The sequence below is a fragment of the Apis florea genome, unplaced genomic scaffold (genome assembly GCF_048593485.1).
Source record: "Apis florea isolate Af1SG1 unplaced genomic scaffold, ASM4859348v1 contig_3068_pilon, whole genome shotgun sequence".
NCBI classification, from domain to species: domain Eukaryota; kingdom Metazoa; phylum Arthropoda; class Insecta; order Hymenoptera; family Apidae; genus Apis; species Apis florea.
This window is the reverse complement of record NW_028256700.1, coordinates 1,304,832-1,319,039: the sequence shown is the minus strand read 5'-3', so window position 1 is coordinate 1,319,039 and position 14,208 is coordinate 1,304,832. Positions and strand designations below refer to the sequence as shown.

At 35.9% G+C, this 14,208-nt stretch overlaps 1 protein-coding gene and 1 long non-coding RNA gene across 7 annotated transcripts; both read right to left on the bottom strand.

Annotated features, from left to right (window-relative positions):
• Window positions 1-29: 29 nt before the first annotated feature.
• Window positions 30-11,092, bottom strand: LOC100867232 (aquaporin AQPAn.G). 6 transcript variants are annotated; one of them, XM_086908210.1, is made up of 5 exons: window positions 10,731-11,092; window positions 2,522-2,779; window positions 1,845-2,129; window positions 1,410-1,630; window positions 30-1,209 (listed from the first exon to the last, which is right to left on the bottom strand). In XM_086908210.1, the coding sequence occupies exons 1-4, from the start codon at window positions 10,896-10,898 to the stop codon at window positions 1,415-1,417; spliced, it is 927 nt and encodes a 308-aa protein (XP_086764336.1). In that variant the 5' UTR covers window positions 10,899-11,092; the 3' UTR covers window positions 30-1,209; window positions 1,410-1,414. The 6 variants fall into 6 exon arrangements, with proteins under 6 accessions (XP_086764336.1, XP_086764337.1, XP_086764335.1 ...); XM_086908211.1 differs by having other exon boundaries at window positions 30-1,046; XM_086908209.1 differs by having other exon boundaries at window positions 1,421-1,630.
• LOC147657618 (uncharacterized) lies at window positions 8,999-9,777 on the bottom strand. Its single transcript, XR_015292099.1, has 2 exons — window positions 9,371-9,777; window positions 8,999-9,296 (listed from the first exon to the last, which is right to left on the bottom strand). It is a non-coding gene; the product is annotated as an uncharacterized LOC147657618 (long non-coding RNA).
• Window positions 11,093-14,208: the final 3,116 nt, after the last annotated feature.

The window sequence follows — 14,208 nt, the reverse complement described above, 5'->3', positions numbered from 1 at the left end:
TATTTAATACAAATAACACGTCATAATACTTTCGTACAAAACATTTATGTTTTATTCGTTACAATTGATTATAGCAAATATATAAACTTAAGTGTACATTTTATTATTACATTTTATTACACGATTATACATGTTCAATTATATTTTAATATATAATCTATAAAAAAAAAAATAATATAAATTTTGAGTTTTTAGATATAAAATGTAGGAGCGAATGACATTTGAATGGTTATTAATAATAAGAATGTATAAATATTGATTAAATACTGAAAATACGTTATCATTAGAATTTATAAATTAAATATTGCATGTTATATTCTAATTATACAATAATTGTATAATTATAATTTAAAATATAATAATATCGATAAATATAAAACATCATAAATTATTATTAGATTAATTGATATTGGCATTTGTTACGATTTTATACGATTTTTTATATCGAAACTTGGTAAATATTTTAATACAATATAAAAAATTACGTTTAATTGTATCATTTGAAATGACAAGAGTTTTCATTTAATCGTTTATCGATAGTTTACGAATATTTTGCGAGTAGTTTGTAACGATAAATAGGTTACATCTTGGAAATGACGGAAGATGTCGACACTATATAAAATTTTTGTTCGGCAGAATCGATCTTTGGCTTGCAATAATCATTCTTAATCAAATCTGATATAAAGGAACGACTTGAAATTACAGGTAAAGTATATATATTTATATATATAAACGAACATATATATATATATATATCTGTCCATTCAATGATGTAATGTCATCAGATATATGTATTATTTCGAGACAAATTGCACAAACTTGAAACACACTTTTCAATTATGTCAATATTACTTTCTTCGTTGGAAAATATTTAAATAGTTTTGTTTAATAATGACGCGATGATTAAATAATAACATAAAACTCACTTATTTTAGGCATATAAATCATTACATAGATAATGATCGAAACAGTTGGAAATGCGATGGTTAGCAGTAGTTAGAACATCAAGCAGGATTGTCTTTCTTCTTACTGGTAAGACTCTGTAGCTGTAAAAATAATACTAGGAATATTTTCGATTTCATATGAAATTTATCATATGATGTAAAAAAAAAAAAAAAAAAAAAAATCATATTCCCGTCTTCGAATTCGTTTATTCGTGTCGATGTTTTTTTAAAGTCCACCGCGTCCACTGTCTATGTACTCGAACTTCTGTAGGGCAGAGACGATTGAAAATTTAAAAAAAAAAAAAAAGAAACATCTTATCTATGTGCTTGCATACTCAACGAAATTGTATAATTATCTATCGTAATTCTTTTAGAACGGTAAGAGTTTTCTCTCAATTTTTATAAAGTAAAATATATCGTTTTTTTTTTTTTTCTTTGAATAATTTTAGAAAAATGAGTCTTTACATTTACTATACCTCCTTCTCATCTGTTGCCGCCACGGTATACGCTGTATTGGAATTTTCAGGTTCTTTCGCAGGACCAATCACAAACGCGTAGATCAATCCAGCTGCCATCCCGCCAAGGATTGGTCCGATCCAGTATAACCAATGATCGGCGAATGAACCCATTACAACAGCGCTACCAAATGATCGGGCTGGATTCATACCTGCACCAGTTCTTGGCACCTATTATAAAAATGATACAACAACATATCACAATATATCTTCGTTTCAATTAAATAATATGAACAATATAAGATACGCATAAATGTGAGCGAGTTCATTTTCTGCGAAAAAATGAATTGCCAATACGCATCTTTAAGATTATTACAATCATGAAGGGTATACATAAAATTGCAAGACAGAAAAAAAGATGGGAAATATTAAATTTATATCTTACGCCGATGATATGGCCAACAGAGACCGAAAGTCCAATTATAAGAGGGGCTATTCCCTTGCTGTCTGGCTTTGCTGCGTCGCATGCACCGCACACGACCAGAACCAGCACGAAGGCAAGGAAAAATTCTATACCGAAACCTTGGACGGGGGTGACACCTGGTGAGAGAGATACTACGCCCAGAGCATGTTCCATCCTTTCAGGAGATAATGCTCTTAATATACCAGATCCCGCTATTGCGCCTATGCATTGAAGTATTACGTACAATAAGCCTCTAATAACTGGCACCTGCAAAACAATATAAATAGACGTTTAATAAATTTTATTTAAATCGTCGCTTTGTCAAAAATTATTCGTTCTTTAATAATACACACAAGAGTGGTCTTTCACTATTCCTATCTTCTTTCTTACATCATTATCGAACGATTCTATGAATACGTATTATCCGTGCTCGCGTGTGTGTCATGTGCATTTTCTTGAGAAATAAATGACTAAATCGTATTCTGCAGAAGCAAGACGAATGAATTACAATCGATAAATCATGCCATTAGCAATCACTTTAACCGGCGTCCAACAAATAATTGCACGTTTGCGGGTAACAAGGTAACGAAAGAATATTAAATTACAATTATAGTAAATCAAACATGTGTAAAGAAAATAAATAACGATCTCTCCCTTACCTTGCCAATAACCATTAAACCGAACGTGACAGCGGGATTAACGTGGCCACCGGAAACGTGTCCTACTCCTTGAATCGCTGTAGCCACGGCCAAACCAAACGCCAAACTTATGGCCACGACGTTCCCAGTGATGACAGATCCGCAACCGAAGAAATTCAGCAACAGTGTACCAAGAAATTCTGCGACTAGAGCACGATAAAGGCCCGCCTTCTTGTCGGTAAGCTCGCTTGCGCCCAGGGCCTGTTTCAAATTTGTCATCTGTAAAACGATGCGCTTACGATTAATCGTGACTTTCGAAGCCGAAACGTACAAGTTGAAACGTTTCTTCTATTCGATATATAGAGAATCAATCATAGATCGTTTATGGTCCATAAGAAGCAACGACCAGTTTTTTTCGAATTTAATTCCATGGCGTTTACGGTCCCCCCAGTTTGTTCGATCCTTGAGTGATTGTTGGCGAAGGAAAAGATTCCGAAGGAGAACTCGAACTTTTTGCTCATTACGTCATTAAAAAAAAATTGCTCGAGGTGAGTTAAGAAAATTTTAACCCTTGTTCTAATCGACTTTTTTGATTTTTATCCAAAGTTTCACTCAAGTTCTGACCACAAGAGGGAGTCGAAGAAGAAGAAGAAGTTTATTCTATTTTTCTTATTTAGCCTCCTCCTTTCTCCTCCCTCGAGATGAGAGAAACAATTTAAATTTGACGCGATTAATAATATTCGATGGACACGTTCGTTAACCAGTTTGAAAATGAAGCCGGCCGATCGTTTAGCAGTTCCGTCGATTCGCGTCATGGATTTAGATCGAGGACGCGGCCACGTGCGACGTGTATGTAACGCATGTGTCGTTCGCACCGCAACAAAATTACAGTTGGAGTTAACGAAACGTTGGGTTAACGCGTCCAGGTTGCATTACGCATGCAGATCGTCATATCCTCGACGGAGTATCCCGATCGAATTATTTAATCATTCCTTGTAAAATGCTCGGCTAATCGTCACCCACGCCGCGAGTCGTTTCGAGTCTTGCGTATTCGACGCAAATATCTTGGCTGGCCTAGATCTAGGTCAGTTCCTCTCAGTAATCCCTTTTGTAATTTTCGTCCTACCTTCACGACGATGAGCACGTACGCGTTACGATCGCGATTTTCTAATAAAATCTCATTCGACCCTCTCTCGTCTTCGTGTAATCAAAATCACGAGTAATAAAGTGTATATGGATAAAATTTTCGTCGGTTCTGAGCCGACGAAAAGATGCGCTTCCGTAAAAGAACGAGTGTACGTTGACGAGTTTACGATAACGAAAGAAGAATTTCATTCGATTCAACGATGAATTTAATCCGGGTGAGATCATCAAACCACGCCATTCTCGCAATTTCCACGCCGCGGCGCGTGTCACGTGCCCGTTGTTAATCGTTTCCAGCTACCTTTTTCCTTCTCTCGTGATCTTTCTCTCGTGACAATGACACGAACGTGCGAAACGTGCCACGCTATTTTAATCTCGAAATTTTTTCCTCGCGAAAAATGTTGACGAACCTTTACTGATGATTCGTGTTTATTGTATGTATATATTTGAATGGAATATTTATATATATATATACGTTTCTGCGATAACAGTTTGAACATGCATTTTATCTCGTTCAAGCGTTAAGAATCGGTTCACGTGTATAGAAATGCAATGCATGATCGTGCATCGATTATTTGATCATCGATGAAACATTTCGAGAATTGATTGAAATCGCGAGTGACAGGATCTTCTTCGTCGGGAACAAGTTTATTACAAGTTTTGATTATTAAGGAAATTCGAAGCAATCGAGTGCAAAATTAAATTCGATCGTAAAAAACTGGCAAGGCATCTGGTACGTCTCGTGTCATTATAAAAATGTCGTTTAATCTCGATCTCCAGTTCGAAAAAAAATTCCTGCGATTTAATTTTATCCTTGAAATTCGAAATTTTCGCGAATTATGATTTTCAAAACGCGTCTCGTCTCAAATCTGAGAAATATATATATTCTCATGCTCGTGTTAAAATAAATTGTAACAATGTCGTATTTTTCAATTTTCCACGATCCACTTACCCCCCCTCCCTCATAATAATGCATAATTTCGATTCGGTAAACATTTTTCCATCCACTTTCACGAAGCAATTAAAACCTGTAATCACCGTGCAACTTTTCCTACAACTCGTTTCCCGGAATTCAATGCAAACAGAATCATTTACCTTGGATCCATGCAACCTCGTTAAATTACCTTGTACCTTTCCCTACGACTTTTATCGCATCGTTTGTTTGACGATATCGCTTTTCATCCTGTCCCAGGATATCGTATTTAACTTATAGAGACAGACGAGTTAAATTAATTTTCTTTCGTCCAAAAATGGCAATTTTTCTTTTTAATTCCGTCGAGTCCTTCGATCGATCTCGCACAAATCTCCACTCGTTCGATTTGATGAGTGTTGCGCGCATCGCGATGCGCGATGATCGTCACCCTTATAAGGCGTAGTGCGCAGGTGCGCGATATCTCTCCTTATCTCTACTCATCTCTTTCTCCTTTACCCTGTTTTTCTTTAATGGGCGATAACGATGCTATTAAAAGTTATTATATTGCCGTCACCGTCCTATTGCGCGAGTTTATTTGAAATTTAGCTTCGGGACACAAACTTTTTTCCCCCCCAAAATTTCACCGTTGTTTATAGTAGTTTTTTTCTCCTCCTCGAAACTTTATTTTTGCCTCGAAGTGTATAAGTTGCAATACATGTGTGTATACACACACACACACACTAATAACGTTTAAATATCGTTCGAAATATAATCGTTTTTTTAGTTTTCTCGCGCGAGAAAATAGCAAGTATTATTTACAAATAATTTTTATTTAAAATTTAAGTTTTTTTTTTTTTTTTTGTATATCTTAATTGCACGTATCTGAAATAGTTGCTTCGTAACTGTTATATATGTGGTATATTTATTCGCGGTTTCTTTTTTCTTTTTTTTTAATAAAACTTGTTACTTCGGCGAAGCTAATAATAACGTTCATTAAGCCCTCAACAACGCTCAAATAAAAATATAGAAATATCGCTTTGGCATTTATCAAAATGACTTACACGCTGTATATCTATATTTATTGTGCCTTTGACGGTTATTCCGCAATATAACTCTTTCTCCTGTTCCCATCATCGCATTAAATCGCAGTAAAATAAACCTCATTTCTGTGAAAATAACGCTTCCGTGAAAAAAAATTTACACGAACAATTCAAACGAACGATTTTCTTTCGCGCGAAAAATATATCGATATTTTTTCACGAGAAATTTAATAATCGATTGTTACGATTATAATATAATTTCGAGTGATTAATCATAAAAAAAAGAAAAAGAGGTGAATACTTTCGAGCGGAACAGGGGAGGAGAAGGGCTGGAAATCGAGTCGAGTAAAGTGAGCCAAGCAATTGAACGAACGAAGAAACTCACCCTGAAGATGGTCCAAGTCAATTGGTGAAAGTTTTCTGTGAAATTTTCAGCGATGGATCCAGATGACAAGGTTGAACTGTGACAGCGAACTCTTCAAAGCGAATGCGCTCCGCAAGAGTTGGCGAGCGACAACTGTCTCGGTGTATAGAGACCAACTGGTAGGTATCTAACTGCGTCTGTTCTGGTACTCTGCTAGATGTTACCAGAGTAGGGATATCACGGTTAAAAGGAACGGCGATCTCCAGGTAACATCGTTGTTTTAATTCTTCAGCCGTATGAGGCGCACACAACCCGAGATACGAGAGAAAAATGCTAATTATACATTTCGTTATTTAAATTATGTTCTTTTTATTTTAACATCGTACCAATTGCAATTTTGAATTCGAAATTTCGTTCTCGACGAAAATGATTCTTTGAGATCGTTAAATTTTAATCCGTATAGATAAATGATTATAATTTCAAAATTATTAAAGAAACTTCGATGCAATTTTATGTATATGTAAATACATGTGATAGCGTCTATCCATTAATTTTTATCATCTAATAATTTCTACTTGATTGTAGCTGCAATGTACAGAAGATGATCAGTCTACTACACTAAATGAGATATATTTATTCGATAATAATCCATCTACCGCATGTTTATGTCCGCATCCCGTTTTTTATCGTATCATTTGCAATTATTGTTAATTGTTATTACAGTAAAGATTAAATATTAAATAATTTTTTAAGTATATTGCGAGCGCGTTACAGATAAAAAAGAAACTCGATACGTTTTCTTTTTATTATCTTTTTTGTTCCACGATAAAATACTAATACCAATATATTTATGATGTTAGTTTATTACGGCAAAAAATGCCGTTTATCTCTTTCGGCTTCTTATTCGCCAACATTGCGTTTTCGCCAACCAATCCGAGATGTAATTAAACGAGAGTAAAACCACGATGTCCTTCGTGGATTAACGAAACAAGGAAATTGAAAGCAAGTTTTTCTATTAATGTATCATACATACACGAATTATGAAAGAATCTAGAGAGGAAAAGGAATGTATAAGTTTTGTTGTAATATCGATACGAATAGTAGTTAACACAATTCTAAAATTCGTCGAATCATAAATTAAATTGTTGGTATGATAAGTAATTTTACTTTCTATATACTCTTCTGATCGAGTAATCGATGTTCGTTCTTTTGTCGGTATCTATTGTCTTCGATACTCGGAACGAGTGGGTTCATATTTTCCAGTTAGAAAACGGAAACATAAGTCGCCACCGAGACTTCCGCGTAGAACAGCCGATGCAGAACGTTCCTACTTGCTTATTCTCGATCACATTGAAGGGAAATCCTTTGAATTAATTCTTCATTATTTCTTTCCTTCGGATGATCGAGTAAAAAGAAAGACGTTTATAGAAATCACTCTGCAAATTGTTGCATCTATTAATTATTCACAGTTATTTCGTTGAACTTTTCGGCCTAACCTCAACTTCGATTCGATCCTTCGAATTTTTACGAAGGAACATAAAAAATTCTTGAAATAAAGGAATTACGAGTTTCGATTCAAAGGTGACTTAATATAATTACATTAAAAATTTTGATGGACTGTGTCTGTAAAAATGTCTCCTTTCGTAACATTTTGTTTCGACTTAACTTTAACTTCGATTCGATCCTTCGAATTTTTACGAGCGAAAATAAAAAATTCTTGAAATAAAAGAATTATGAGTTTCGATTCAAAGATGTTTTAATATAATTATATTAAAAAATTGAGTAACTGTTTTTGTAAAAATGTCTCGTCTCCTTTCGTAATATTTTTTTTTTTTTTCGATCTAACCTCAACTTCGAATTTTTACGAAGGAACATAAAAATTCGTGAAACAAAAGAATTAAAGAGTTTCGATTCAAAGATATCTTAGTGTAATTGTATTAAAAATTTTGATAGATTGTTTGTATAAAAATATCTTTTCGTAATATTTTTCTGTCGATCTAATCTCAATCCCTTCGAATTTTTACGAAGGAACGTAAAAATTCGCGAAACAAAAAAACTATGAATTTCGACTCAAAGATTTTCTTAATGTAATTATATTAAAAATTTTGAATAACTATTTTTGTAAAAATGTCTTATCTCCTTTCCTTAACCTCAACTTTGATTCGATCCTTCGAATTTTTACGAGCGAAAATAAAAAAATTCATGAAACAAAAGAATTATGAGTTTCGATTCAAAAATTTTCTTAATGTAATTATATTAAAAATTTTGAATAACTATTTTTGTAAAAATATCTTGTCTCCTTTTCTTAACCTCAACTTGGATCCTTCGAACTTTTAAAATAAAAAAATTCGTGAAATAAAAGATTTCCTTAATGTAATTATATTAAAAATTTTGAATAACTATTTTTGCAAAAATGTCTTGTCTCCTAATATTTTGTTAAATAAAAACGTGTTTGGGAAGTTTGTAGATTTTTTTAGCAAACTTCCTCGAAACGAAACATTTCCGCGCTATTTGTATGCAACGATCTTATGCCACCGTGTTACGAGGCTGATTGACAAGCCTCATTGCATTTACCCCCTTATTTGTTCAGCATTCTTTCTTAACATCATTCAGTCGGACGTGCACAATGATCGGTCACACAAATTTAACGGTTTTTGCGTGCAAGCCAACCGTATCTGTTGCCACGTAACAATGTCAACCGTGAATATATATCATTGCACAACCGTCACATAGAAAGCAAAGAAATCATCGAGAATCTTCAGAATACTTAATTGTCACGTGTTTCGCAGCGCACGATCCTTACCCAGTTTCGCAACAGCGAACGCAACCCGCTTCTAATCGTGATCAGATATAAAAATAATTGTACGGAGGATGAATCGTTTAGTGTTACAAATTGATCGAATCGGTCAATTTGCATTTCTAAACGTAAACGGCTGCACGCCTCCGCCCGATTCTCTTGAGAATGATTTAATTCGTCCATATATCAGCTTTCTTAACGAGATTAACTCGCAGTGTTATATGTTAATAAACTTGAGTGGTTTTTGCTATAAAAAGAATTTATTATGGATATATATATTTTAATTGATCCAATTTTATGCAAAATTAATTTTCTCTTTTATAATTATCTCCTTTATATATTCTAATTGATCGTTGTTATTTTTTTTTCCCCCCTCTTTTTGACACTCGTAACGAAGGAGACGAGCTCTTCCTTTCCGAAATGCTACGCAATTTCTTGCTTAGATTTTTGTTTTCGGATCCACGATAAAGTTCAAGGTGTTCGAAGATGATAGTGCACACTCACAACTCCGCCGACTCGATATTTCGCAGATCTCTGGCCTGGAAACAAGAGAAAGGATAAGGACAATATCATATTTGATTCTCGAAATCTAACCTAAAAAAAAAATGTTCACTTTTATATTTTCTTAGAGCGCTTGATCGACTCTCCTCGACTCGTCCCATCTTTATCCCCGTTCTTTCGACAATGTGAACCGGTTCATCGTCTTGTTTTTCCAAGGAACGAATGATAACACGACTCGTTTCATCTCTCTTAACACGCGCATAATAGAGCGCTCACAACAATTATCTTCCCCTCACAAACTCGTTCTTTCTCCCCTCCTCCCCCTCCCTTCACAGCAGATCTAACTGTTCTTCCATGTCGATGAACCGTACGAACAACCGTCGAGTAGAAAAAAAACGAATTCGAGTTTCAAGTTCGAAAAATTATGAACTGCGACGGAAGAAGAAGAAAAAGAAGAAGAAAAGAGATCGATAAGGTTATTGCAATAAGGGATTGGAAGAGGCGTGTAATTCGTTGCCTGTTGTACGTCACAGACGACATCTCTCGAAAAAGTCTGAAAGCATGTAATGAAAAGCAGCCGCCTCGCCTTAAACACACCCCGATCTCCTTTCGACTCACTCGATTTAGAGGCGCGCGGAATGGAACACATTTCGTGCCGGCCTTGACAAAGCTGACTGCTTTAAAAGTAGGCACAGGTTCATTAATCTTCGGCCAAGGTGATTCCACCTTGAAAAGAAACGGACGTTGTTGAACGTCTCTTGCGGAATTTAATTAGAGCAAAGTGCGAAGTATACACGTATACACACATACACATCGAGTGATTTACTCGTCGGGTGCAATTGTGTGAAAAGTAAAGTTGTCATTAGAGTAACACCGGTTATATCATCTCGTTAATACATTTACGCCGATCAAAGTGTGCAGATATCATCGTGTAGTGGAACGAGGCATAAAACATTTTTCTTCCTTTCTCTCTCTCTCTCTCTCTCTCTCTCTCTCTCTCTCTCTCTCTCTTTTGTCCCACGCGTGCACATCGCGATAGAGGAAATAATAATACCGTGTAAAAGTGAGTGTACGTCAATATCAACCGGATGCATAGCGTACCTGCGATCGTTCACATATCTCATTGTAAATAACTTGCGTGATGCAAATTTCTCTCTCTGTATGCACGTATCGTTGTATATATTATCTATATTGTACTATATTTATACGTATCTCAATGGCGAAACATTTTTTTCACAAATCTATCGACCACTTCCAAGACACCTCTCGTGGAAATGCGTATTTCTGATCGAGCTTCTAATTTACCTTGCACGCTCTTATTTACACCCATGTAACGAGATTCGCCAAAAAGTCGAGATAAATAAATTTCGACCACGAGAAAAAGACACGTAAACAGCAACCTCGTAGAAATGTAACAGTTTTCGAAACCTGCAAAAGCCTTATATAAAATAAGATAAATTAAATAAATTTACCAGATATTTTATATCCGTGGAACGGACATTTGGTGCATACCGCCACAACGAGGCGTCCAAGACACTGCAGGTGTGACGTCCCATCGCGCCTCCTTCCCGTCCGATAATCCATCGACTGACCTCACGTATGCTAATTGTCGCGGTTTTATCTGCACGCGAGCTCGCCATCGCGTTGTAATATCAGTTAACGGCTTAGATACGATATAGGGCATAGGAAAAAATGTTGCAACAATTGATTCGCGTCGAACGAATATAACACACGTTCTTTCTTTTTTCACTCGTTTTTCTCTCCTCTTTCGAAATCGAAACGGCGTCCCACGCCGTTTTGCGAAAGAGACGAACGTTTTCGACGAACATGCAAATACGGGTATCGGCCGGTAAGATCTACCACGTTGCAGACGATGACCGGAAGTCCGGAGAAGTCCAAGACTAGATAATCCGACCTTCAAACTCTTATCACCACCGAGGTTGGAATTAGTCTGGCAGTATGTATAATAATTAGTCTTGAATATAATCAAAGATACATACATGTATATATTACCGATCGAGCAGGAACAAAGCGGTGTTATCTTAACATGGCGTCCATCTCATTAGAGAAACTTTCGTAATAAATCGAGCGACTCGTCTTTTTTTTTTTTTTCTTTTTTCGTTTATGAAGAGACGACAAAAGCGGGTTCCACTCGCAATTGCACGTGGATTCGTGTAATACAGAGGAAGAGCAGAGGGAATTGATCGCGTTTTCTGTTCTTCACTGACCATCTCTGCGTCACGCAATTGTTGGCGTTTTCAAGGGCGAGATCGAGATCTCGGTCACGCTACACATCTCGCACAGGGGTGGTAGTCGAGGCGCGGACTCGTTTCAAGTATCACGTCCTATCCTCCCCATAGAATTTCGCTCGATCTTCGTGTTTCGTGGAAGTGCGCAGCGGCGGGGGTTTATGGTCGGCCGAGGGTTAAGGGAATCGGAGGTGTGTTACGAGTCGGCAGGGGGATGCAACGTTCAGTAAGCAATCGGCCTTCCTATCTGCGTCTCTGGCACGAGTTCTTGAGCATCCAGCCCAAGCGTTCGCCGCGAAATCCTGTGAGTGATCCACCTCGCGTGTCCGCTCTTTCGAAACCAAGGATGAAGGCTTTTTTTTTTTTACTGACTCGAAGAAATAATTTTTGTAAACTTGGAAAACTTGGTGGATACAACTTGTCGAACGGGGGAGCGTCTCGAATAAAAGGAAGATCTCGTAATAAAAATACGTACACTTGAGAAGTTTCTAGAGAGGAGGTTGGATAGTTTCCAGAGTTGATAAAACTGTTTTTACATTATTTATAGAACGAGTATCGAACGAGTTCAAACGAGACCAGTGATAATAAAAATTATTTATTGTTTATCCTTGCTTCGTGAAAGAATAGGATCGATTTCCTGATTAGAAATTTTAATAAGCAGAGATCGATTTTATCCGCCTTGTTTTCCACCCCAGCACTCGTGCTTTGCCCATACTATTTTTAAACCAACGCCAACAAGCGTCCTTTGACAAATATTGCTCCCTCTATATAGGAAAGTAACGCTAACCAATGTTATCAACCAGCGTGCTAATAGAATTTAAGCGTGGAATTATTGGCAACGTCGCTAATAAGATCCGGAAACAAAGATCCGGGCAAAGATGATCGGGCGACAGACGCGTGAACGTGTCCGTCCCTCCGTCGATAATTTATTTATTAATTGTGCGCGTGCAACGAGGAATAATATGATGAACGTACGTACGTAAAAGCGAACGAAGAGTTCAAATTAATTTTTAATTTAATTCGCGAAAGAACGAAGAGGAATCCATCCAACCGCATTCCGAGTGGATTCGAGTCGAAAAGTTTCGAAACGAATACGACGATGTTACAATTGATTAATTGAGAATCACGGTTCCGTGCTGCTTTTGTTTTCAGTTTTACAAATCGACCGGTATTATGAATGTCTCGACCGTTTTTCCGGAAGGAGTCGGTGAAACGGAGAGGTCGCAACGTCACGCATCAGCGAGCGTAAAGGATGACGAGGACGTTCAGGATAGATTTAATCGTGAGCAAAATCCTGATTCTAAATCCGTTTCTATGGTAACACATTGTAATTTTTGAGTCATTCCAGTTGTACACGTCACCATATTTTTCCATATTGTTGTATCATTTGCTTGCTTCTCCGTGACAGGAATTTGAACGATTTTGCAATTTAAAACGTGTATATATATATATACGTGGGATACGATTGAAAGAAAGAGTGAGAGTTGCTGTCACGTGTGTGGAAAAATTAGGAAGAGAATTTTTATTTTTTGAATTATTTATAAACGTCTTTTCGATCACCGAATGAGTGTTAAAAATTTTAGCCATCGTTGAATCATGATTTTTGACGAGAAATATTATATAAGAGGTATTCTTATGTAGACACACACACACACACACACACACCAATTTATATTAGAGATACATTAGACGATAATCTAGATTGGATCCGTTTCTGTGATTATAATTTTTCAGTTTGTTCTGTATTAATTATAATTGTAATTATAAGTGAAAGAGAGAATAATTTTCGTACGTGAAAAAATTAGATCGAAAGTATTAACGAGATTTTGGATAAAGAGAATGAGCTTTGGAATTTTTATTTTGAATATTTACGATGAATATTAAAAATTTTAAGTCATTGTTAAATGATGATTGTTGAGAAGAAACAATCTCTCTATATTCTTTTATATCCTGGACAGAAAATGTTCTTATCGATATTGTAGACAAAGCTGATGATGAAGGTGGCGTTAATGTAACATTCGCACAATTTCGAGACATATCAATTTCAAGATCAACAACAGTCTAGAAGCTTGGTTTTGGAAGCATTGATAAATATATTTGTGAAATAACTTAACGCGGGAAATAATTATAATGTTTTGAGAAACGATTCCTAAATCACACACAGTATGATAATTAAGAGACCATTCATTCTAAAGGAATATAAATTATTACTATATCGGTGCGTGACATTTTCACATAAAGTAAAGAGGTTGGAAATTTACCAAACGTGAATATCGGTAAAATCGGTTGAATATGCATTGTGATTCCAGTGAAAAAAAAAAAAAAAAAAAGAAGAAGAAGTGTGATTCATAATCTGTTTATTCGACACGTAATTAATTTATACGTATATACATACGTACGTATGTTTAGACGAATCCTTCGAGAGAAGTGATTATGCAATTATTGTGAAATTTGCTGATACATCGTGTCCTCTTACGTACGAATAAATGGTTGGCAAAAATTTTCCACATTGTTCAATATATCTCGATATAATTCATACCGAGAAATAATTAAAACACCATGTTCGCCACGTGTGAATATCTTTTGTTCGTTTGCTTACGAGGCCTCCTCGATAATAAACACGATTATTGTTGCATACGCTTGTAAATATATCCTTTACGCTTGAATTTTAATTCAAAAGAAGAAGAAAACTTTTCTTTCT